The 24,240-nt window shown below is 45.0% G+C and overlaps 2 protein-coding genes across 9 annotated transcripts in view; one reads left to right on the top strand and one right to left on the bottom strand.

Moving 5' to 3' along the window:
- Window positions 1-24,240, bottom strand: part of GC (GC vitamin D binding protein) — a 134,382-nt gene that overhangs the window by 32,020 nt on the left and 78,122 nt on the right. The window lies entirely within an intron of this gene.
- Window positions 1-24,240, top strand: part of SLC4A4 (solute carrier family 4 member 4) — a 204,985-nt gene that overhangs the window by 112,116 nt on the left and 68,629 nt on the right. For 5 of the 8 annotated variants that reach the window (XM_051617728.1, XM_051617731.1, XM_051617726.1 and 2 more), the window contains 3 exons: window positions 14,809-14,944; window positions 19,792-19,952; window positions 22,612-22,791. In XM_051617728.1, coding sequence (XP_051473688.1) covers window positions 14,809-14,944; window positions 19,792-19,952; window positions 22,612-22,791 — 477 coding nt within the window. Of the gene's footprint in view, window positions 1-14,393; window positions 14,945-19,791; window positions 19,953-22,611; window positions 22,792-24,240 lie in introns of those variants that run through there. The other 3 variants (XM_051617729.1, XM_051617734.1, XM_051617733.1) reach the window with 2 other exon arrangements.

The raw sequence follows: 24,240 nt of genomic DNA, 5'->3' as shown, positions 1-24,240 counted from the left end.
ACACATCCTGTCTATATACTTCTACTATACTTCCAAAAAAGCAATTTAAAATGCAGTGGGACGAATTAGAAAGAAATAAAAGTAGCATTTAATGGCTCTGAGGAGATCAGTACTTGTAAGACAATTTACATGTGAGGAAATGTTGTTTTGATGGAATACATCTTGGAAAACACTGCTCATTCCTGGTTTGTTTTTTCCATCCCAAATTGTTTACGAAGTTGTTATTAGTATGTGGCTGATTTGTTCTCACTTTTTTTTTTTTTCCTTCCTCCTTGTTTGTTTTTTTTTTCTTTACATCCTCAACATCCTTAAGGCCAACTATGCTTCTGGGTGCTCTGTGCTTTTGCAGATGAGGCCACTTTTTTGTGCTTGGGGATGGATTTAAGAGGTGCAGGTAGAGTTCAACTCCTTGTTGAGCTGGTCAAGGTCAATTGCCTGAACACAGAGGAAGCAGGGTTGTGTTGGACTTGTTTTGCTGTTTTCCTCTGGCTGGTCTTGAGAGACAGCCTACTTGGCCTGTGCAGAATCCAGAGTAATTTAGGTGCAGACTCCTGAATGAAAGATTTTGGGCTGCCCCGGGACACATCCTTAATAATAGCTTCATTTACTAAAAGTTGAAGGAGTTGGGGCATTTGATGGGAAGAAGCCATGGGAACACTTTGCACAGGAAAGACAGTGCATACATTTTTTAAGTTGGACATACTTTTTTTGTTGGGTTGTTGTTGTTGCAAATCCAGAGTTGGCTTTTTGTTACTTGAGTTTCTGATCTCAACTTCCAGCCCATGATGCCAAGCAGATCATTAAAACCAGCATGGGATTGCCAGTCTCCCTTCATTACAGAAAGTTGTTCTGAAAACCTGGCAAAACGCTCACGTTTGGGCAGCAGATGTGATAAGAGGAGTGGAGATTAGCTATATGTGGAGTTCACTAATGGAATAGAATCAATTAGGTTGGAAGGCTCTTACGGAGGTCATCTGGTCCAAGCCTCTGCTCAAAGCAGGGCCAACTTGGTAATTAAGTTATTAATGTTGGTTTCTGAGTTACAGTATCATGTCCAAAGCACTCTTCTGTTAGATAGACGTGCAGGTGGAATAGAGCTCCAAGGAGGCACACATTTTTATTCTCTCAAACAATTCTGATCTCTTCTGGGTGCATCTGGGGTGAGAGTGCTCACAGCAGAGGATATTTAGATGTCCTGAAACTCCCTTTTAGCACCTGTGGGACAAAATTATTCATGCCACAATATTTGTCTGAGTGTGTTTAAAAATGTTGACTTTTCCCTGTGACGTACTTCATGCCAGGCACAAGGAACTGTGTCTTCTCTCTCTCTTCTGTGTTTAACGGTTGGACTTGATAATCTTAAAGGTCTTTTCCAACCAAAACGATTCTATAGTTTCATGTTTCCCTCACAGGCACATGCTGGAAGCAATGAAATCAGGAAATGCTGTATCCTCCTCTCCATAGGTAGAACACAGGAGACAACAGATCCCGTAAAATCTACCGTTCATTCGTGGCCTGCCTGCATTGGGGCTCAACGTGGGGTTGATCATTAGAAGGTCAATGCATAGGCCCAAATCACCCCCCATGCATTTTGCTTATTATGAGCAGTCATTCTGTTCAGTCCCTCAAACTGACCTCCTACTTGTTTTTACCTCCCAACCCTCTAATAATTAACAAGCTACTTAATGCACGACAAAAGACCAATTAACCCTAAAGCATTTAGTGAACTACATGTAAATTAGTTGTAAAATGTTGCTGTAAACATTAAATGTTAGACAATTATGTAAACCAATAATCGCTAAAGTTGCATTTAGGACCTTGAAAGAAAGGGGAAAAAAAACACCAAACCCAAACCTGCTTAAGTAGCACTTGAATTCCCAGAACTCTGCTAATGGTTTTGTTTTTAACTATAGCAACCCCAGTCTGTGTAAGTCTGGACAGGCTGTGACAGCCCAGATTTGCTGTGGTTTTAGCAGTAGAAAAAAAAGCAACAAGGCAGGCTAACCTTGTGCACTTTTTGAAACCCCAGGGTGGTTGAACAGTGGTAAAAGTCCTCCAAAGGGCAGTGCCTGGAGTCTAGTAAGAGATGGAAATAGGGTAAAATAGTCAGTTTCTTTCTGCTGCAGCAGGTGGTATCCCATGGTGAAATGTCTTCAGTTAGTTCGATACCAGCTCCTGGTGATTTGATGGACTGGTTGCTGGTTTCTTTGGCTTCAGAATGTACAAAATGTTCTAGACCTCAGTAAAACTTTGGGGCTGGACAACATCTTGGCCACTTGTTGAGTTCATCTCTATCTTTTTGTCTTCTTTCTGCAGACACCTTCATGTCCGAGCTGCCTCACACATTAGCCTTTGAAAAAGTTGAAGTGTCCTTCCACCCACATAGGTGGGGAAATGTCACACCAAGAAGCTGGTTTGCTTTGCTGCAAACTCTTTAATCTCCTTAATTGGCGGTCTCACTCTGAGGTGGTCCAGTTCACCCACTGCTTCTCAAGCTCCTGCTGCTAATGTTCTTAAATAATTAATTTTCCTTCTATGCCTTGTGTACTTGTTATCCAGTTTTGAGTTAAATCTTCCTTACGTTTCGTGTTTCCTGGTTTTGCTTTGACCAGGCCTCCTTTTGGGCTAACATGTTCCTAGTGGTACAGTGAAGTGGGGCTTTGCCTCCTGATCCTGTCTTTGTGCTTCTTTACTGCTTTGAGCCTCTGTTGTTTCGGTGAAAGTATATCTCCCTGTGGCTCACTTTGCATTCCTTAAGTAGTCTTCAAATGCATTTCCAGAGATGAAATTTCTCATTTTTTCATGGAAAAAAAGTTAGATTTGTTCGAACTAGCTTTCTTCCTTCTCAGTTTTGGCTGGATACTTTTCCTGAGCATATTGATCTTAATTACAGTACAGTCACTCACTGAAAGCTGGCCTGTGCTGAGTTTTACTGTATAAATACATTGGATAATGCTCTATTACTTTTTTTGCACACAATTTCATTAGTATAGATCCCAGTTGTACTGCTTTCCCAAAAGTGGAACTATTTTATGCTTTTATTTGGTTGATTGAATTACAGAAATTTGCTTAAAGTGGGAAAACTGCCTCCCAGTGGAGGTGAGTCCTTAGCAAAGCCACTGAGGTTATTGCCTTGCCTGTGTAAGTTTTCCTTCTGGTGCTTTGAGCCAGAGGAGAAGAGCTCTTTCCTCTTTTGCACAGTAGGTGCCAAAGTTAACCACCAAATCTGGGCAGTTGACATGCAGCCAAGGAGGGACAGGCATGGTTAGCCTGAAACGAGCATTGCATTGGCCTCCTCTTGGTTGTGGCTTTTGGTTTGTTGCTTCCTTTCCTTTTTCCAGCATTTGGGTTTGCTGTTGACATTTCTAAACTGCCTACTGTGTGATACCCTGCCAGTTTACCTCCCTTCCTCTCTCATGAGAGATCACCTGCCATTTGGGAGCTTAAAAAAAAGGGTTCAAAACAAGGGCTCTGTGCACCTCTTGTCAGTGGTTGGTCTAACTCTGCAGGCTTCCAGGTTTACTGTGTGATGGGTACCAAGCAAATGAGCTTTTCATATCTGGAGGGGTGGGTTTGCAGGTCTTGATGTCTCTGGGTTTGAGCAGTGGGACACATTTGAAGGCACAAACCTTTGTGCAGACCTTGTCTGTGAGTCAATGAGCCTGTTTCTGTCCAGCATGATCCTGTTCTGTGGAAGTTTAGTATTTATGTAGGAGGTGGGGGCCAAGTCTGTGAAACTAAGAGTGAAAAGGAGGCAGAATCTTGGACTCTACTTGCTGTTGCAAGGGGAAACCAGTGAAGAGCAAGAGCTGCAGAAATGTCACTGAGCGTTTCAGAACAAGTTGAATCAGGAGTTTTTTTCTGGGAAGCCAGTTGGAAGGAGTGTGCTGCTGGCAGCCTGGAGCCACTCTGAGCCTGAAGTTAACAGTGGTTAATTTTCAAAGGCAGGAATGAAACTGGTTCTTGTGTCTGTATCTCAATAGGGTCTTTCTGCCACTGAAATGGCATTGCAAGACCCCTTTTCTGAATTGTTTTGACTCAGAGAGAAAAAGAAAAAGCCCTGAAAGAAGTGATTTCTTCAGCAAAACTTTGCTTTGCCCCACCACTGATGGATGGTGGCAATTTCTGCAGGATGATAGAACACGTCCAACAATACCAAGTGAGGGAAGTGCTGAGGATGGACTTTTTTCAGGCTTTAAAATACCAAGTAAATGCTGTCACTCAAAGTGCAGGACTGAAGAGATAGATCTACTTGATCAAACTTGTTTTGCTGCAGCAGGGGAGTAGAAGGAAAACCAGCATCCAAATGTGAAAATAACTGGTTTTATAACTGCTCTGTCAGGCCAAATCCTGCTGCTCTCCCAGTCAATGAAGGCATTGTCTGAATTCTCACGCTGGCTTTGCAGCTTTTTAGATAAAGTGGCTGTTAACCTTTGAGAGCCAACAGGGCTCTTTGTCACTGAATGAAGCTTTTCAGGAGGTGATGGGAAAAAAAAGCTGAGCATTTTCAAAGCATCTCAAAGTTGGCACCTTATTCCTCCTGATATTCGAGATGAGGTGACCTCCAAATGGACTTGGGCTACTGAATACACACATTAATGCTTGTGGAGTAGAGATGTGCATTGGTCAGAACAGCCAACACTCATCTCTGTCACATGGAGAAGGAGAGTGCTTTCCACATCCACCAGCTCTGGTGAAGACCAGCTCTAGTTATATCAGTAAGAGACACCTCTTTGTGTCTTCATAGTCCCCCTGTGAAATGTTGCAGGGCCTCTTTGGTCTACTTTACTCAGCCCAAGCAGGAAAGCTGTGTTCATTGCTCTTCAAAACGATGCCTGATAATGAGCTCAGCTTTGGATTGATCTTTGGGGAGGATTTTACACTTGCCAGTGAGAAGAAGTATTTGTCAGCCTTGAAATGAGATTCACCTTAGCAGGGTTTCTCTGGTCAGTTGCTCTGCCAAGTTTGTGGTACCCAGCCTCAGTCTCTGGCCCCTGGCACCTCATCCTGCCAAGGGAATGGGATGGGACCCAGCCATTGAGGCCCACTGCAGAAATAATGGTCCTGTGTGCAAGGCAATGGAAAAATCCGATCTGATTGATTTAGCTCTCCCTTCTTCCTCTCCCCCAACATTTGAGCCTGTGGCTGCCGGGAGCCTGTGGCATCTCTGCTCTGTGGCATTTGAAGCAGGGCAGGTGATCACAAAGAAGTACCAACCTGCAGAACCCTCTCTGGGCGTGTGTGCTGCTCTGGGGCACCAGTTGGTCTCCTGCAGTGGTTGTGAGGAATAATAATGGGCTTTGCTCTCTGTGCCTGAAGCAGGCAGGGTATTTGGCAACACTGAAAACGGGGTGGGGGGAGGGGATGGTGGTGGTGCAGAATGAAAAGAGTTGAAAGCAAAGTGTTGGATGCCAGAGACATTCAGTACTCCAGGAAGTACTGCCTGGCAACAGAGATGGGCTCGATTTCTGCCAGAGACACTGGCTGGAAACCAGTGGGATGAAGGGCTCGGCACACAGTGAAGCTGCAGGAGGAAGACCTGAAATTCATTGCATGCTTGAGCTCAGCTTCCTTCCTCTGTGGGTCAGTCTATTCTGTTGAGACCTCACTGAAGGCTTCTTGAAGTGCTGAAATGGTCAGAGCTGATGTGGAGGTTGATTGAACGGGACAATGATGAAACCCTGCTGTGAGAAGAGCTTAATAGGCATAAAATTGTCTGTTGCAGCCAGAGGGCTGGTTTGAAAGTGCAGAGAGGGAAGGGAAGTTTCTTCTTGTCACTGTATGCAAGCTTAAATTAAGAAGAAGATCCCAAAGTTGTAGTAGCTGTGTCCTTAGAAATGTCACTGTACTCACACTATTGCCTAAAAAAGAGGTGCGGGTCAATGATTGGTGGTAAACTTAAGAAAGAATTAGTAGTTTGTCAGGAGAGCTTGTACTGATGCAAGGAAAGGACACTACTGACTCCGGGACTACATCACATTAAAATAGCTTAAAAATTGTCTTTATGGGAGTTATGTTACAGTGCAGCAAAAGAAAATGGTCTATTTTATTTTTTGCTCACCAGAGAAACAGGAATTTTCTCTTGAGGGAGCTTCTGTGGAGCAGTTCTTTTGTGCCCACAGTGGTGGAAGTACAGGGGGAGATGTTGTGCACGATAACCAATGGAATGATGTTTAAGGTACTAGAATAGGACCCCAGCAGAATTCTGGAGGGGTAAACAGCACCCATCTCTGCAAGGGACTGTGAATACCAAAATGCTTTGAAAAGGCAAGCAGAGAAAAGCCGAAGAAAAAGAAAAATGCTGTGAATTAGGAAGAAAATTTTTAACATTGTTAACTTAGGGCAGCCAGTGGGCTGCTAAATGGTTTAACTGGAGACTTGACTCTTACTCAAGTCCAAGGAAGGTGTGGTGCCAGACAGCATCCCGTAGTTGTGTGACAGTGGGAATTGTTACAAAGCTCGGAAAAGAGCCAGACCTTCTCGAGATGCTGCGTTTTCTTCATTAAAGTCTTTTTGGCAACTGCTCAGTATTAGCTCCTTAAAAATGTGCTGCTGTAGCAGTTTCACACAACTTGAAGGAAGATGGCTGACCTCCAGGACTGGTCAAAAATACTGCCATGATACATATTTTTGTAACAACTTGCTTGTTATGTAGTTTTCATCATGCCAGGGCTTATAAGCAGGATGGTTTGCTGCAGGCCACAGGCTGCAGTACAGAAGCATGGGCTTGTTTTTCAGTAAAAGTGTCAAAGGCATCACTGCCTTTGATGTAATAATAATGGCACTCGACAAACCTAGAAAATGTTAAAACAGTGATAAAAGAAGAAAAATGTCCTGGCTTTTTAGCAGTTTGGAAGCTAGTCACTGGCCATCAGCATCTAGCTGCAGCACATCCACTGAGAGCTGTGTGGTCTGAGCACACCCAGGTCCCTGCCCTTGCAGTCCATGGAACCTTGCATTGATTTGAGCAGGCAGAGACACACATTGTTAATACATTAAATTCAGCAAATATTTAGTCTGGCTCAACTTGAGTGTTGTTGAATATAATAAGGCATCTTATTATAATAAGATATGAGGGTGGTGAAGCACTGGACCAGGTTGCCCAGAGGTGTGGTGGAGGTCCCATCCCTGGAAACATTCAAGGTCAGGCTTGAGGAGGCTCTGAGCAACCTGATCTTGTCAAAAAGATCCCTGTGCATTGTGGGGGGCCTGGACTAGATGACCTTTGAAGGTCCCTTCCAACCCCACATATTTTACGGTTCTGTTCCATTTGGGATATGTAGCTGCCTGTGCTCCTGATGTGTTACATACATTGGTGTTGTCTGCAGCTGAAAAAAGCAGTCCAAGTTTTTGAAGACAGTTTTTGACAATCTCTTTCAAATGGAACAGTGTTGGGAAAAGTTCATAATACAAAGTTCATGCTACACTTGAGGTGTGGCATGCAGTGGTCTCTATGATAACTGTGTGGTTGGAATTAGCTGTCTCTCTTCTTCTCTAGGCAGTGCCTTTTATCTTAAGACTGACTGTTTCCTTACGTGATGTTGGTTTGGGTTAAAAGCTTCCTAGACCAACTGTCCACATTGCACACCTTGTCCACCTGAGCTGTCTGCTACAGAGGTGTTGATTTGAGATGTTTTTGGAAGCAGGGTCTTTTTTTCTGTCTCTGTGTCTCCAAGGAGTGTTTGAATCGAATACCGGTAGTCAGAACTTTTGTACAGGTTCTCAACAGCACTGAAGACAAAGAGAGCTGAGACTGCTCAGCAAATTGTTACATAAAAGCTGCCATTCTCCTGGCACTTGGGAGAATATGTTATTAGTAAGCATTTGTCTAATACTGAAGATATTTTGCAGATCAAAGGCTTAATATATGCCACATGCTGCAGAGGAGCTTACAGTAGAACGTGTAGTCATGCAGTACAATAGTCCAGCAAAAAATGGATTATTCTAGAGACAGTCAGTGCTATTCATTATGTGCTGGAAAGGGTCATGATCAAGGGATGGGGGGATATTTGCTTCAAGATGGATCAAGCAGCTTGAATAGCGTTCTCTGCTTTTGCACTCTGTAGTTGTGGAAGGAAGGGCTGAGGATGGGATCTGGGTAGCACTGTGAGTGTTCCCTGCAGGCTGCCAAGTCCTGCCTGGGGACAAGTCTAATCTGCCTGACTACCAGCCAGCACTGAGGGCAGGGTCAAAAAGTAATCGCTTTTCTCTATAAGAAGAGAAACAAAATAAGAAAAAAAAAAAAAAATTCTCAGGCTTGCTTAGAGTGATTAGCAGGAGAGTTGATCATCCAGAGGTGAGTTCTGTGGGAGCCTGGGAAAGGCCTGAGGTGCGAACCCTGGGCACCCTTTCCAGGTGCAAGCTGTCAATCATAGAATCATTCGGGTTGGAAAACCATTAGGTTGTGGAGTCTCCTTTGCTGGAGACATTCCAAACCCACCTGGACGCGTTCCTGTGTGATGTACTCTAGGTGATCCTGCTCTGGCAGGGGGGGTTGGACTGGATGATCTTTCGAGGTCCCTTCCAACCCCTCAGATTCTGTGATTCTGTGAAAAGACCCTTGGAATCATCGAGTCCAACCATCAACCCTACTGTACAAAGTTCTCCCCTAAACCATATTCACCAACACCACATCTGAACGACCCTAAAACACTTCCAGGGACAGTGACTCAACCACTTCCCTGGGCAGCCTATTCCAGCCTATTCCACTCTTTCTGTGACATTTTTTTTCCTAATGTCCAGTTTAAACCTACCCTGTTGTAGCTTGAGGCCATTCCCTCTAGTTCCATCACTAATTGCCTGTGAGAAGAAACCAGCATCAACCTTTCTACAATGTCCTTTCAGGTAGTTGTAGAGAGTGATGAGGTCTCCTCTGTCAAGCAGATTTCACATATAGTTGACTTCTTCAGTGGTGCTCAAGGATGCTTTCACTTGATGGAGAGCTTGGATAATCAGGAACTTGGTTCCCACCTGGATTGTTCTGCAGAAATTGGTATTTTCTGATTTGTTATCTCTACCATAATGGGACTAACTGTCCTTGCCCATGAGGTGCTGGAGCAGCATGGGGAGTCTGTGTGCCATGCTTGAGCCGGGGCAGTGGGATGTGGAACAGTATTGCTGGTGAATTGGGAGTGCCTTCTTGGCCTTACGCTGTGGCCTTGACTCGGTGTCATGTGCTGTACTTGAACCAGTGCAGATGTCCATGACAATGATTTGTAGTGACTCCTTCTTTTGGGTAGTCTTTCCGGGAAGCTGGTAAAACTGGGAGCTGTGGAAGCCTCCCCTGCTTGTTTTGAGGTGGTGCTCTTGAGTCTCGTCTCACATTCTCACTGTCAAATCTTACCCTGATTTGAATTCAGAGCTTTTCTCCCCAGTTTTGCCAAACTGAGTAAGTGAACTAGCTCGCAGGTAGTAAGTGAACCATCAAGGCAGGTAGATGCAGAGCAAGGATCTTACTGTGGAATCAAGATAGCATGAACTCTGGGGCTTATCAGTGATGGGTAATCAGCACTGGTCCAGATTGCTGCTGCTTCTGATGACATCCCTGTTGTGAAAGGGGATCAGGAGAAGATAGTCAGTATCCATAGTCTGCCCTGAAGCTGGAAGTTGTGTGAAGGGAGAATCAAAATTAAAGTGAGCTGCAATTTTTGTTGGGGTCTCCCATCCTTTGGAGAGGTTTTTACACTGTCTGGAGCTTGTGGTGCTGTGAGCTTGTGTTTCCCTGTTTGCTGGGCAGGAAGCCTGGGTAGAGGAGGAGTTGTCTTTTTGATGGGATTAGAGCTTTAAAACTGCCTGGTTTGCTGCTCTCGTTAGTAATCCTGACTGGGTTTTGTCATCAGTTATCTTAGTGGAAACTTACCCCCAGATAGTGCCTTGAATCACGTCTGAAAATGCTCAGACTTGGGGGCTTGTCTATGCAGGAAGGGTCAGGAAAATGGCAGTTGATCAGAGGCGTAAATCGTAAGGGAAATTGAGGTCTTGCCTAGAGATTTAACATACAATTAAAATTGTTTTGGTTGATGGATTAATTTTGGATGCGAAGTCAGCTAAACTAGAAAGAAAATGCCTTTAAATATGATAAAAGTGTCTGCACCAGTATTTCACTTAACTGGCTCGCTCTGGCTTCAGGTGGGTTTGAACGGAGCGTCAGCTGACTGAGGGCAGGCCCAGAAATTAAGGGGAGTATAATCATGTCCTGGTTTAATGAGTATATTTGGAGAGTGCATTTGACAAATAGCTTTGCTTGATAGTGTTACCATGGGCTTTGAAGAAGGATTTACTCCAGGTCTCTTGGGGATTTTTGTAACTGCTGCTGTACTTCAGAGGACTGCAGAGCTTTGTGTCTGGTGGTCTCTTTGGCCTTGAATGGAGGAGGCTGTTGACTGAGATGCAGGTCCTACGGGTGCTCAGAAGTGCCACTGGTAGCAGCAAGCTCTAAAAACAGAAGGAAAATTGTTGGTGGGTTGGTGAAGAGACTGATTTGTACATCAGCAAGTCCCTCCCGCCCTCCCGTACCAAGGCAGTATTGGACACCTGGCGAGCCAGGCTGTACCCATCTCCACCCGGGAGGAGAAAGGCACTCGTAGCAGGGCCCTGAAGCAGGAGGTGCCTTTGGGAGACTGGCAGGTGACAGGCAGCCCCCTGCCTGCCCTGGGCACCAGGAGCATGGTGGGCACAGTGCCTGGTACCCGCTGTCCTGGCAGGCTGGGCAGCAGGGGGAGGCAGCCCACCCCAGCCAGCACTGGCAGGAGCGGGGCTGCTCACAGCCTGGCGTGCTGCACACAGTGTGTCTCTCCCATTCCTCTCCCTGAGAGTTCTCCCTCTTGATGGTGATTGCTTTTGGGAACCCAGGGTTAACAGTTGTGCTGGTAATTGGTCTGAGCTGAACGAGGAGAAACTGCTGATGTGTTGGTGCTCTTCTGCAAGGGATGTGTTTTATAAGCTGCCTCGCAGACCACTTGTGACTGAAGGCGAGACCTGGGAAGGGAGCAGGGGGAGGTAAGAAGTGTCACTTTGCAGATGGCAATACCTCTATTTCAACATTGTGGTGGAGCATTTTACCATCTGCAATTAATACCTTAATTCCTCTCCCATTTAGGGGAAAAAAAATATAATCCTAGTCATCTAAATCCCTGGATTAGCATTTTCTCTGCTGCGTATGTCTGTTGATCATCAGGTTGTTTCTTGAGCGAGACAGCAAATAAAACAATAAACAAACAGCAGCAGCAGCTGATCCTGCCGTTAACGGTGCTGGTTCCAGCAGCTCCTAAACCAGATGGATTAGGTAGAGGCGAAGGTGATGGCCAAGGCTGGGGCGGGCTGGTGGGGCTGGTGCTCAAAGGTCGGGTGTGCGGGGGGGGGTCTGCAGGGTTCACCCCCCAGGTTAATTGCTCTCCAGTCCTTAAGCCTGATGCTCAGCTGTCCACCCCGCGCTGAGCACACAGTGTTCGCTCCAGAGATTAAGATTGAAAATATGTTCTCCTTGCTAAAGAGAGCACATAAACAACCCATAAACGGCCCATTAACCCACAAAATTGCAATAAAGAACATGTGGTAAAGCAAGCCATAGGAGACCTGTGACCCAGCAAATTCCTTAATTAGATTTTGAACCTTATCATCTGTGCTAAATGCAACTAATAGGAAATGAGCAAAGGCAAAAGAAAAGGGGTGATGTAGGATGCATATCCAGGTTTGGGGGGACATTTCTGTAATTCCTCTCATGATGCAGTTCAGTGAGGGAAATGTTGTGGAATAATCGTGTGATGGAATCAAGTATCAGGCTAACACTTCCCTGTAATAAAACCACTAGGAAATGTCTGAAAAGAAATAATTTTCCTATGGGTTGCAGTCAATGCCTTCAGCAGCCCTCAAAGCTCTGCAGCCACTTCTCACACAGACTGTTCCATGCACCGGCCACTTGCAATAGGATGTAAATTTGTTTTCTTGCTTTTTTAGTTGTGATATTTAAGGCCTATTCAGAATATAAAACTATATTAGGAGTCATTAGTGCAGATTGAGAGGGAAAATGTTGGAACAGGTGTGTTCAGGGTACAGTTCCAGCAGGTCTTGCTCTACATCTGAAGGATGATACAGGGTTCAGACACCCTCAGCCATGAGCTGCAGGGGTCCAGCTTCCGTTCCCCAGGCCCTTTCCTCCAAAAGCTAGAGTGGCAACCATGTGATAGGGGTGGGCTTCAGCTAAATTCAAACCAGTTCAGGGAAAAGGAGAAAGTCTGTGGGCTCAGGCAATGAACTGGTTTGGGTTCCTTTGGCCAGGCATCACCTTTTAATTCTCCATACAGTGTGCTGCAGGGGCCATGTGTCTACGTGCATTGGTTTCAGCACAAGCTCCTGGCAGCAGCGGCTGACTGGATAAAAATGAGCTGAAGTGTTAGGCCTAATTGCTTTTTCAGAATACGATAATCTTAATTATTTATACTAATGTTTGTTTTAAATGTGTTTTAGATGACGATTTTTAGTCCAAATTGCTTTTATAATTGCAAGGACAGTTTTCATGCATGAGGTTATGTATTTGCAGATACATTTTGGAACTGTTGTGCAAAGTGCGCCTGTTCCATCCAAGTCAAATAATCCCTCATTATGCACCCCTCAGCTTCTGAGTAATATATCTGAGAAAAAAAGAAAACCTGTATAGGAACTAGTGGTTATAAGAGGGTGCTAATTACCCAGAGGGTTCTTGTGTATTTTTCTGTAGCTAAAATGTCTCTAAATTCAGCCTAGCAATAGTTTTCTCTCTGTATAGGATTGTATGAAAGAGAAACTTTTTGGGGAAGCAGGAAGTGATGGGTTTTCTCAAAGGGAGGACTGATGGGAAATGCAAAACCTTTGTATTTGGGAATTTTACTGTGTGATGGGCAACATGTGGCAGAGGCACAGACCGGTTGGTCTGTGTTGGAAGGCTGCTGTAGCACAGGCTGAGACAGTGGTGGGGAAGGCAGCTGTGATCCTAAGACGGTACCCTTGGAATGCTGGGCTTGGGAAAGGAGGGGCGACTATGTGCAGGTTGTTGTTTGTGCTGGGGATTGGCAAGGACTGCGTTCCACAGCACTGCAGAGAGGAGTGGTAGGTAGAGGGGCTCTATACAAAGGGATGGTCAGGGTTTTTATGGATTTTCTTAAAGGGATGGTGTTTCTGTGATGAAAGGCAATGCTGCTGAGGACTTTATGACAGGAGAAAGGAGGAGTGTGTAAACGTCCCTGCTCTGGTGTAAGCAAGAGAAGGAAATCACTTTCCAGCCCATGCAGCAGCACATGCAGTACTCTGAAGAGCTCTTCAGAGGTTGCCATCTCTGGGGCTGGGTGGAGGTGTTAAAGAATGGACACACGGCTCCTCTACAAGCATTTAAAGCCAAAAGGCTGTCAGGTGCAAGGGTGCTCATCAACCTGTACTGTGGACACCATCTGTATGGTCTTATCCCTCCTGCCCTTGTTGCAGAGCCCATGCTGGGCCATGTACTTGGGTGCCCGGGGAGCTGCAAGGGCATTTATGGCTGCAAATACACTTCCAGTAGAATAGTAATCTGGTTTATAGTATGAAAGCATCATGAACCTAACTGATGGAGAAGTGAATTTGCATCCACCTTTGCTGAGTAGTTGAAGAAGGATGTGATGAAAGTTTCTTTTCAAAAACAAGGGGGAAAGGACATGTTTCTTGCAGGTTGCTTTTTTCACTTTACAAATTTGTTTACCCTTGAAGAATCAATGATGGGACACATGGTGTAATTGATTATTTTGCAACAGACAGCTGATTTTTTGAAAAAAAGGGAGTTTTTAGCAGAACTGTTCAAAGTTCATAGTCTGCTGTTTAATGCTAGTAAACATCCAGCAGAAAGGATGTCTCTCTTAAAATTTCACATGATCACACCTTCCTTTTAAGGTGATATGATCAGAAAAAACATGTAGACCCCAAGGTGTCCTCCAGCAAGGTGACTCCTGTGGCATGAGCTCCCGCTGCCTTGGGGAGATACCCTTAGGTCTTGGGATGGGGACAGTGATGCTCTCAGGTTTTAATTTTCAACTTCGTAACCAGGAAGGGTTTTCTGCTAATTTTTCTTGAGGTAATAATGCAAATAAATGTGGCTTGAGCTGTTCAAAGAGCATGTGTTGAGAATAGTTTCTTTTGCCTAAATGGACAGCCTTTCCCCAGTGGAAGCAGTTGTTTATTCTCAGTGCATTGGTGCCTGACTAAATGCACCGGGTCGCATTCTGCATGTATAGACGGGACAACCTTCCTGCTAAATATTCCTCTGTGCTCCAGTGGTAGGTCTGGGGAGGTTCCAGCCTGCCTTGCAGGCCAATGGCAGCCCCAGCCTTGTTGGCAGGGAGGGGAAAGCCAGCTATGGGATGCTGTCACAGCAAGCCCCAAAAGAGTTTGGCTGAAACTGGTTGTACCTCATATAAAAAACGAGGTGAAGAATCTCAGCTGATCAGAGTACGGAAGGTCCTTGTGCACGCACCATAGAGCGTATTGGTTTTGAGGTCGATAGTTCTTTTTTTACAAGGGCTGCAAATTGCTGTTACATAGTTAAGGACTGTAGGAAGAAGCAAGTTTTCCTGAACTTTACTCCCAGATCGAACTTTTAAGAAGTCAAGTGAGAGGCAAGGAAGGAGAGAGAGGGAGGTAGACATACCCTCGCTCACGCCCCACCGTCCACAGCGACTAGGATGTCAAATGGAAAAGACAGCCTGGAGAAGCAGCTGAATGGCGTGGGGGAGCAGGGGAAGGAGAGGAGCCGCGTGTCCCTGGTCATCTCTCAGGCAGTTAACCGCAGTATTTTCACCTCTGCAGTCTCCCCTGCGGCCGAACGCATCCGCTTCATCCTCGGAGAGGAAGATGACAGCCCAGCACCCCCCCAGCTCTTCACGGAGCTGGATGAACTTCTCGCCATCGATGGACAAGAGATGGAATGGAAGGAGACTGCAAGGTGGGTTGGTTTTCCTTTACCCTGAAAGAAAGGGAAGCTGCACAGGATCCCCATGGGGAATTCTTTTTTAACGCTCCAGTGGGGTAATATTTGTGTGACAGGATCGCTGGGGAATCCACAGAAAGGAGCCTGCACAGTTCAAATTGAAAATTCTGTTGCCCAAAAGTAGATTTGAGCCTGATCCCACCTCACACCACAAGTTGGGAGATTTTGACTGTGTCCCTCTCCTAGCAAGTTACTGATGAAATGAATTTTAAATGGGAAAAAAGCCACAGTTTTTTTGCTTTTGAGGAAATTGTTAAAGGTGTGTGTTAAAAGCTGGATGGAGTTGCCTGCTTTGAGTTTCTTGGTTAGGTTTTCTGCCTATTTCTTTGATGCTGCTTGTGGCTTGGTCAAAAAACCATGCTACAAAGCCAGCATGGGTTTTCTTATCTGCTTGACACAAGTTACATCTGAGCCACCACCAAAAGAGCCATTAAAATCTTTTCCTTGGGTTTGCCTTAAAAGGTAAACCCCTTATTGCAGTCTGTGAAGGCCTAAACCACCCCACTACAAAGAGGTGCTTACCAGCCAGAGAGCATTCTGGGGCTCTGCCTTCCCTCCTCCCGATCCCTCTCATTAACTTGAGGCTTTTTCTTTTCCTTAATTGTGGCTGGGCTAAGCTCTTTCCCCACCTTCGAGTCCTAAGGGCACCCTACCGTGTTCATCTTTAGCCCATCTTGTTTGGTTGCCTTAATGTTCTTTACCCACCACCTACCTCTTTACCCCCTTATCTTTCTTTTATTTTTACTTTTTGGACACTTGGAGAGCCTATTTAAAGACTTTTCACCTTTTACTCTCTAACTCCTTACATGTTGGTCATCCTTTTCTCCCTTTATTGCTCTTCTCTCCTCTTACCATTAGTTCAGCACTTGCATTTTGTCACCTGCACTGCCCACCTCTCCTTTTTACAGCAAACTATGCTTTCCTCTGTGCACAGGTCTTTGGGAAGGGGTTTGAATGACAGTTGGATGAAGCTTTTCCATTATTTAGCCCTTAGTGTCGTATTTTTTTGAGGAGCAGTCACTTTGCTCTCTCCTTTATAGCAAAAATACTGGGAAGCTATTTTCCTTAACTCCACAACTGCCACCCATCTAAAGGAAGATGCCCTGTGTCCTGCAGGACAGATTCCAAAGCACCACGATTTCTTGAGGGATATGAGGGATATCTTCAGGCTGTCAGGTGGCTGTGGAGAAAAAGGGATTTTGATTTCTTCTCTGACAAGTGATTTCTGGTTTTATGTCTTTCCACACATTCTTGGTAGAAGTGCTGTATGGAGCTATATATTCAACTCTCTCTCTTTAAAGATACATGTATACGTTACCTGCTCTAAGCACCTTGTGGAGGCACTGGGTAGTTCTTAAACTTGGCCCAGCCTCCTCTTTTGTTGATAATGATCTTACATAGTGTATGATTGTTCTAGATTTTTTAGTATCTTCCTGAGATGACTTAATCTTGCACAGCAAACCCTGTCTGTAACCCTGACATAGCAGCTGAAGCTGGCTGGGTCTGTGCTTCATCGGGCAGAGATGTTGCAGCTCTTCAGTCTAAGACTTGACAAGGTGTGGAAGCTATTAGGAAAGAGTATATTAAAAAGGTTTTGTGAATTACACCATCCCTTCCAGAGCTGTTCTGGTCAACAGAAAAATAACTGGTACATGTCACTGAAAATTTCTAGCAAGAACTGATTAAAAAACTTTTCCAAAAAATGACCTTTAGTTGCCCACCCTGTTTTTTGTTTCCTGTGAGTTCAGCTGTCTGTGTTGCAACTCCAGTATAAACAGGTGGTAGTTGTCCCCCTGCACGTGATGACACTTCTGACAGTAGGTAAGATCAGCCCATGACCAGGACTCAAGGGTGTTCTTTGTGCCCCCTAGCCTGTTAGCCCATCATAGTGTTGGGCCATGGGTCACGATAAATGGCTGCTTTGGAGGAACATCCTTATTCTATACAGGGTTCTGCAGCAAAGCCCTGTCAGTGCATTAGAAATAGAGCAGTAAAAGGGAAGGTTTATTGCTGTTGGAAACTGAAGATCTGGGTCACTGGATGCTCCTCATTCATTTTGTTGGACAAGTTCTTGCACTAACATGTGAATGTTTGCATTTCAGTGGTAGTTACAGGATACAGAGCAAACTAAGAAAAGATCTGCAGCAGCTGGAGGCCACCAGTCCATTTTAGGGGCTCAATACAGTACATTTGGGGACCAGGATGTGTCCACCACGGGGTGGGCATTGTCGTTCTGCAAGGCAGGGAGACAGCAGAAAGATCATGAAATTACAAAAGAAAGGAATGAAAGGACTGTGGGTTGGTGGATCGTTACTTTTTAATCTTGTATTACGGTCTTCTTTTTATTATATTCCCTCTGACAGGCAGTGCATCTTCATCCTTCACCCCTTTACGTCTTGTAATGTTAAAGCACCTTTTACATGATTGGTTTTGAGGCTTTAAAGAGAGAAGTTGGCTCCTGCTCTGGGCTGGCAGAGGTGCTAACTGGGCTCACAGCCTGGCCAGGCCTCAGAACCACAGGCAGCTACTCTGGATGCAGCCGAGGGTGCTGGTGGCAAATTGTTCTCCCAAGTCTTAGCCCTTTGGAGCCAGCGATCTTACAGGCACCTGAAATCCCAAGTCCCCAGTGCCAGGAGAGCCTTTCTGAAGCTGTGGCATAGTTTCCAAGGCCCCCAAGGTGTAACAGACCATGGGTCTCTTTGTCACACCGTACTGCTCATCTGATGTGGCCAGGGAATGGTTACTCATTATGGCAAGGGCAGTAGAACTGGCAAGCAGGAGCTACACGTGGATGTCAAGAGCAGAGCGGGATAGAAATGAGGAAGGGAATTTGATTGTTTTCTCCATCAACAGTGGAGAGAATTTCTGCCCTGAAGCAGCGTGTTGGTGCTAGGCTGCAGCCAGTGCTGCTTTCAGCCCAAAAAAACCTGTGAGCAAAAGTTGTTCTGAAGAAGCAGATTTTGGGAAAAAACCCCATCAAGACCAAGTCATGGGTTAAACATAGGGAGAGGCACATGGACAGCTTTGCTGAACACTGGTTTGCAGAGGGAGATGGTTTGAATGCCCTGAATAGAGCAAGCAGGAGTTCAGGTGGGTTTGCCAGGGAAATGTTGTTTTATTGTATTTGTATTGTGGGTTGTAGTGAGAAAAGCAAACAGAAAGCAAATATTGATTGTCCTGGATAATATGTTCACACCAAAAAGGAAAACACTTTGTAGTTTGCAGCCTTTGTGCTGTAGCAAGGCAAACTGTATCTCTATATCTCAGTCACACACAGTATACTGCCGTTGAAATTCACAGGCTGGCAGTGCAGGTCCCTTCTGTGTCCTAGGAAATATCTAGGTTTTGTGGCCTGAATAGAACCTTATTAATTTGAGATCAAATAAAATAAAATAAATTAAAATAAGGCTCAACATGAATGCAATTGAAAAGCATAATTGATTAATCCACAAGTAATAAATTTTTCAGGATTAAATATAATTTCACTTGGTGTTAATAATATTCTTTTGCATCAGTTTATGAACTTCCTTACCTTCACATGTGTGTTTTTTTGTCTTAACAATGCCCTTACCTTAGTCACTGGAATTTTCATTTTCCACATCTATTAAAATAATATCTCACGACAGGACTAGAAGGCACTTCTGCTTTGCAATGAGATGGTGTTAAATCACCTTCCTTTGCCTGCACTCCCACCAAAGCCATGGCTGGGTGCTGCAACAAAGGCAAAAGGTTAACGGTGGTTTTTTTTTTTTTTCCTTTTCCCAGTGCAGGGAAGGTAGGAGCCAGCTGACCTCCCATCTCAGCAGCCCAGCTCCATCCTGGGCTGCCCGCTGCTGTGGAGCCCCAGGCAAGGCTGGAGCTGGAGCTGGGCTGCAGCCTGGCATGTGGGGAGAGGACCCTTCTGCTTCCCTGCTAGGTTACGGTTTCAGGGATAGAAAGAGTGTTTTGCACAGAAGAGGATTTAACCTTTGCTCTAGTCTTCAACTAGAGGTGAACTTTCTGTTTTTTTCAGACCTGCTTTGATAAATCATTAAACAACAGCTAGAGAGTGGAGGGAAAGAATGAGCCCCTTAATTTGGGCCTTTGCCTCTGGAGGCTCACTTGTTCTGCTGAGGTTTGGTTAGGATGTTCTCCTCTCATCCTCCTTTGCCTTATGCCAGCCTGTGGGTATGGGGCAGCATTATTTGGTGCTGCTGAGTTTTGGCAGTCTGAAACTTTCAGGTTTTATTGTATTTGAGTATTCAAAAGCAGACAAGTCACCTTATTTACAAAAATGCTGATTTCCCCACCACTACCACCCATCCTTTTTGTGGAGCTGTGGTGCTCAGCCCTTCTCACTTGGGATAAGTTAAGTGTGACTTGCTTATTATTACCTGACTCTCCCTCCATTGGGTGTGGGGAGGTAGTGATCAAGTGGTGGTGGTTGATTTGATGCTGTGTCAGGTTAGGGACTGGGTGTGCAAGCTGGGAAGGAGATGCCTAGGTCTCAGCTGGGTTGCTGAAGCTGCCTCTGTGCTGCAGGGTGTTAGTCTATGTCATGCTGAAAGCTATTAAAAATAACGTGGTTTACCTCCCATATGCAGTGGCCAACAAGCAGACAGAGCATTGTCCCTGCTCAGCTATACCAATTCATTAAGTATTTGACACTTGATAGTGGGTTTGTGGCCTTGGAGAGATGCTGGAAAATGCATGTGCACTTGTCAGGATGCCACAAGGGGTCATCTGCCTCGTGTCCTGCAGAGATGTGGGTCTGCAAGGAGCCAGCAGCTCTGACACCATCTCCTTGCTCTGCCCTCTTGTAGGTGGATCAAGTTTGAGGAGAAGGTGGAACAAGGTGGAGAGCGATGGAGCAAACCTCACGTGGCCACCTTGTCTCTGCACAGCTTGTTTGAGCTAAGGACATGTATGGAGAAAGGTTCCATAATGCTGGATATAGAGGCCACTTCTCTCCCACAGGTGGTGGGTAAGTAAAGCTGCCTTGGCTCTTCCCCTCAAGTCTTCTCTGGAACTTTTAATTAAACCTGATGATGCTGTCACTGATGGTTTTAATGCAAAAGCACTGCTTTTTAAATAAAGGAGGAAAATAAAGAAATAATCCTCTAAGGAATAACAGGGGACACTAGAAAATACAGGGAGAAGGATAACAGATAAATAAGAGGAGTAGTTCTCAGTTCAGGAAGAAATGTAAAAAAATCCACTTCAGTGATAATTAGTGCTTACCAGGAACTGGCTTTTGGTGATTGTATAGAATCAAAGAATCATTTTGTGTGGGAAGGACCTTTAAGATCATCAGTTCCAACCACTAACCCAGCACTGCCAAGTCCACCACTAAACCCTGTCCCTCAGCACCACATCTACACAGCTTTGAAATCCCTCCAGGGGTGGTGGCTCCAACAGTTCCCAGGACAGCCTGTGCCAGGGCCTGAAAGCCCTCCTGGTGAAGAACTTTCTCCTAATATCCAATGGGATGAGGTCCCAGGGTGGGCTGCTGAAGTCAGGTGAGGCTCTGCTTCAGATGGGGTGGTCCCCTGCAGCAGAGGAGAGCAAGGAGCAGCTGCTTCACTGAGCTGCTTCACTCAGCTGAATGAGATAGCTTTTTTTTTGATAGTCAAAATATCTGTGGCCTGGGATGACACTTAGTGACATTGCTGAGAGCTATAGCATGTTCCCAATGACGCCTGAGAAGACACATGAAAATAAATTTTTAAAGTGAGCCATCCAGTGGAGGTACATTTAACCAAAACTCTGAGCTTAGAAGCCATTGGGTGAAGAGTTGTAGAAGATAAAAATGAAATAAAACCCCCAGAGAACTCAGTGCCCTGAATTATAACCTCAGGGAGCAGGCTTAAAATTGTCCAGGCACAAGATTGTCAAATATTGGTTGTTGCACGAGTTTGTAAGACTTAGAATTGCAAAAGCTGCCTCTGCTGTCATCTACAGAGTTTTGAACGTAGTGCTTATGGTGGCATTTATCTTCCTTTGGTTTTTTCTGTGTATCCAAACACAGAGCTTTGCAAAATGAAAAAAAAAACAAAACAAACAAGCAGCCAACCAAAAGACTCTGAAGTTTTTCTGCTGAAGCTGAGTGTACTTCAAAAGATGAGAGCAGCTGATGTCAGTTGTCCGAGACTTCAACCCTCAAACATTAAATTTCTTTTTGAAGTCACTTCAAGATGTCACCTTCAATATCCTTCTTCAACACCCAAATTAAATCTAATTCCTGAGAGACTAAATTACAAATCAGGGCCTGCTGTCGCTGTAACACTGTTCTGAGCAGGACATGTTTTCAGGTCCAGGTCCTTAATCAGATAGATAGGGAAGTCCAAGTAGCCTGCAGACTTGGTTTCCAGAATTATTTAATCATCATCACTTGGTTGGTGTCTAGCAGTGACATGCAGGAAAGAAAAACTCAGAGCTCTCTTCGGTGATTTGTGTTACATCCGAAACATGAAGGGAAGAAATCCTTGCCTACTGGAGAAGGATAAACTTGATTAAGACAGACATGTTGTTCTGAAGGACGTACTTCAGAAATCCCCAACAAAAAAATGCAAACAACAAAAGCTTCCAGAAAAAGAGAACTTTACAAAAATAAACCTTTTGCCAACATTTTGTCACCTTACCTATGTGCATGTAGCCATCTTTTGTTGAATTTGGGTGGAAGAACAAGACCTTGTTCGCTCGTGCTTTGAAGAGGCAGTAATTCTTGGGCAGTACAGAGGGTGACTTTCTGACTCACTGAGTTAGCAAATGCGATGCATGTTCTGCCTCCACTTTTCCATAACTCTTATTATTAGCACAAATAAAAGTTACTGGTAGACAAATAAGAGCTGCCACTTTCCCTTGGGGGACAGCCTGTTAACTGAAGTAATCAAGGGAATGACTTAATGTGAGATTTAATGCACAATAGAGGTTCTTAATGAATCTGACTCCTGTTTGTTTTTTTTTTTCTTTCTGCTCTGGGATGGGGGAGCAGAAAGTAGAGAAGTGGTGGAAAGTGAGCAGCCTTTGCAGGGTGCTGGGAGCCTTTTTTCCTGGTGATTCAGTTAAAGGCAAAGCCATGTAATACGTCCTGTGACAATTGGAGCAAGTTCTGCCTTTTGTAGTTGCCATCATTTTACTGCAGCTCTCAGAGTGAGCGATTTAATTAGTTACTCATCTCCAGGACTTTTTCCTGTCGTTAGATTAGTTTTTGTGGGGGAGCCTGTGAGGTGAACCCAGGTGAATCTGATGAAAGTTTTACCGTGTTATTTTTGGGAGCACACCAGAAATTGGACTGTAGTTGTAGCTTCTTCACAAAAATACAGGGTCAGAGGAGATTCCCCTCCTGAACTAAGAACCATCTCATCCTGATTACACTTGGTTTCAAATAGGCTCAGTGGTGTCTATGAAAATAACAAAAGGGAGGCTTGGTGCAATAGGTACGTGCTGGTGACTGATGGGTTTTGGTGGATGAAAATGCTTATGTTTTGTTTCCAAAGCAATATCTAAAGGAGATTCTCATTCAAAATGAAATGGTGAAATCTGGTTTTGAGGTGGAAGTTATCTATCTTCCTTGGTAGAGCTGAATTTGGTGCTTTGTAATTAACTGTCCTCTCCCTCACCCCTTTCTTTGCATGTGACAGAAGTGATTGTTGACAATCAGATTGAGACGGGGCTTTTGAAACCAGAACTGAAGGACAAAGTCACCTACACGCTGCTCAGGAAGCACCGGCACCAGACCAAGAAGTCCAACCTGCGTTCTCTGGCTGACATTGGAAAGACCGTCTCCAGTGCAAGTAGGATGTTTACCAACCCCGATAATGGTAATGCAGAGGCTAACTGGCTATAGCCTTCCTTTCTAAAGCAGCCCACCAAACCTGCCCGCCCACAACTAACTGCGTTGCTTTGACAAAGCTTTTCTAACCCCTGATTAGTGTAGCGAGACCCGTGCTGACAGCATGTCAGTGGTGGGCTCTGGAGGCTGCTTTGGCCGTGGCACATTGCTCTAACCCTATCTTCACTGGACTGGCAGACAGAGGAGGGGAGGTGGCAGCCAGGCAGGCACAGCAGGAGGCAGGGACATGCTCTTGCAGCTGGATGAGAGGAGATGATTTAGGAACAACCATAGGGAAGAGATGTACCAAAAACTCCCACCATGCCTGACCCTAAAAGGCCAATCATCTGGAACGTTTGGGCAGCTTTTGTACGTGGTCAATTTCTGTACCAGATGGTATCGGTGGCACTCTGGTCAAAAGTGACATGACAGTAACACCTAGTCTGCATTTTATTGCCATGCAATCATCGTCCAGTGTGGGTAAAGCTGATTTCCATCTTGCTTTATTCATCCTAAAATGGTGTTGTCGTGTACATTGTGACCATGTCTCTCTCTGTCTGAAAACAGCCTCACAGGCAGTGTCGTGTTGATGATGGTGTCTGTAAATGTGTGCGTGCGCCCAACGCAGGCAGCTACAGAGGCCTGGCCAGTCACTCTGGACTTACACATTGAGATCAGCTGTCTCCTTACCAATGGTAGACAGAAAAGAGGAGGTTTCAGCCTTTTGTCACATCTCAGATTTCTGGCACCTGCCTCCTGTTGCAGCCTGGAAATTTGCTGAAAAGCTGGTATTTGAAAATAGCCAGAGCAAAGGGAAGAAGTTATATTCTTCTTCCTACATTTAAGGCCTCCTAGCTTTCTGTGTTCTGCTTCTAAAACTCACCGTAACATTTCTCCCTAACCTATTCCTATACTTCATTAATATTTTCTGGTTTTTATCATAGTTTGCTTTTGCAACAGGTGTGTATGTGCATGTGAAGAATATGTATTGCTCTTGGTGATGCATCTTGTCACCTATGAGTGCCGTGATAATGCAGTGAATAACAAAAAGGTGCAATAACAGCAATGAAGGGACTGTTCTGGATGGACAGCTTTATGGTGAATATTCCTGCAGGAGTCCAGTGAAGCAAAGAGAGGGGCCGTGCTTGGCCAGGTCCAAGAGAGGTCTCATTCAGGAGCTCAAGTCCTGCTCCTCAAGACTCTCTGCTCATTTCCTGTTAGCCTCAGGCATTTTTCTTCTGAACTCAGCTACCTCTGTGACTGGTACTCTTTGTGGACCTTTGAAAAGGTGAACAGGTTTGCCTTGAGGAGAAGGATCCTGGGCTGTATCCACGCTGTAGGGGAGGCTAAACATAAAATGGATGTGTCTTTAGGACACATCTCTTGGGTGCTTCAGTCACCTTGTGCGTGGTGAAGGGGATGCCCTTGATTCTGGGCT

This window comes from Apus apus, chromosome 4, assembly GCF_020740795.1.
Source record: "Apus apus isolate bApuApu2 chromosome 4, bApuApu2.pri.cur, whole genome shotgun sequence".
Classification (NCBI taxonomy): domain Eukaryota; kingdom Metazoa; phylum Chordata; class Aves; order Apodiformes; family Apodidae; genus Apus; species Apus apus.
The sequence above is the reverse complement of the archived record's forward strand: the minus strand, read 5'-3'. Positions and strand labels throughout refer to the sequence as shown.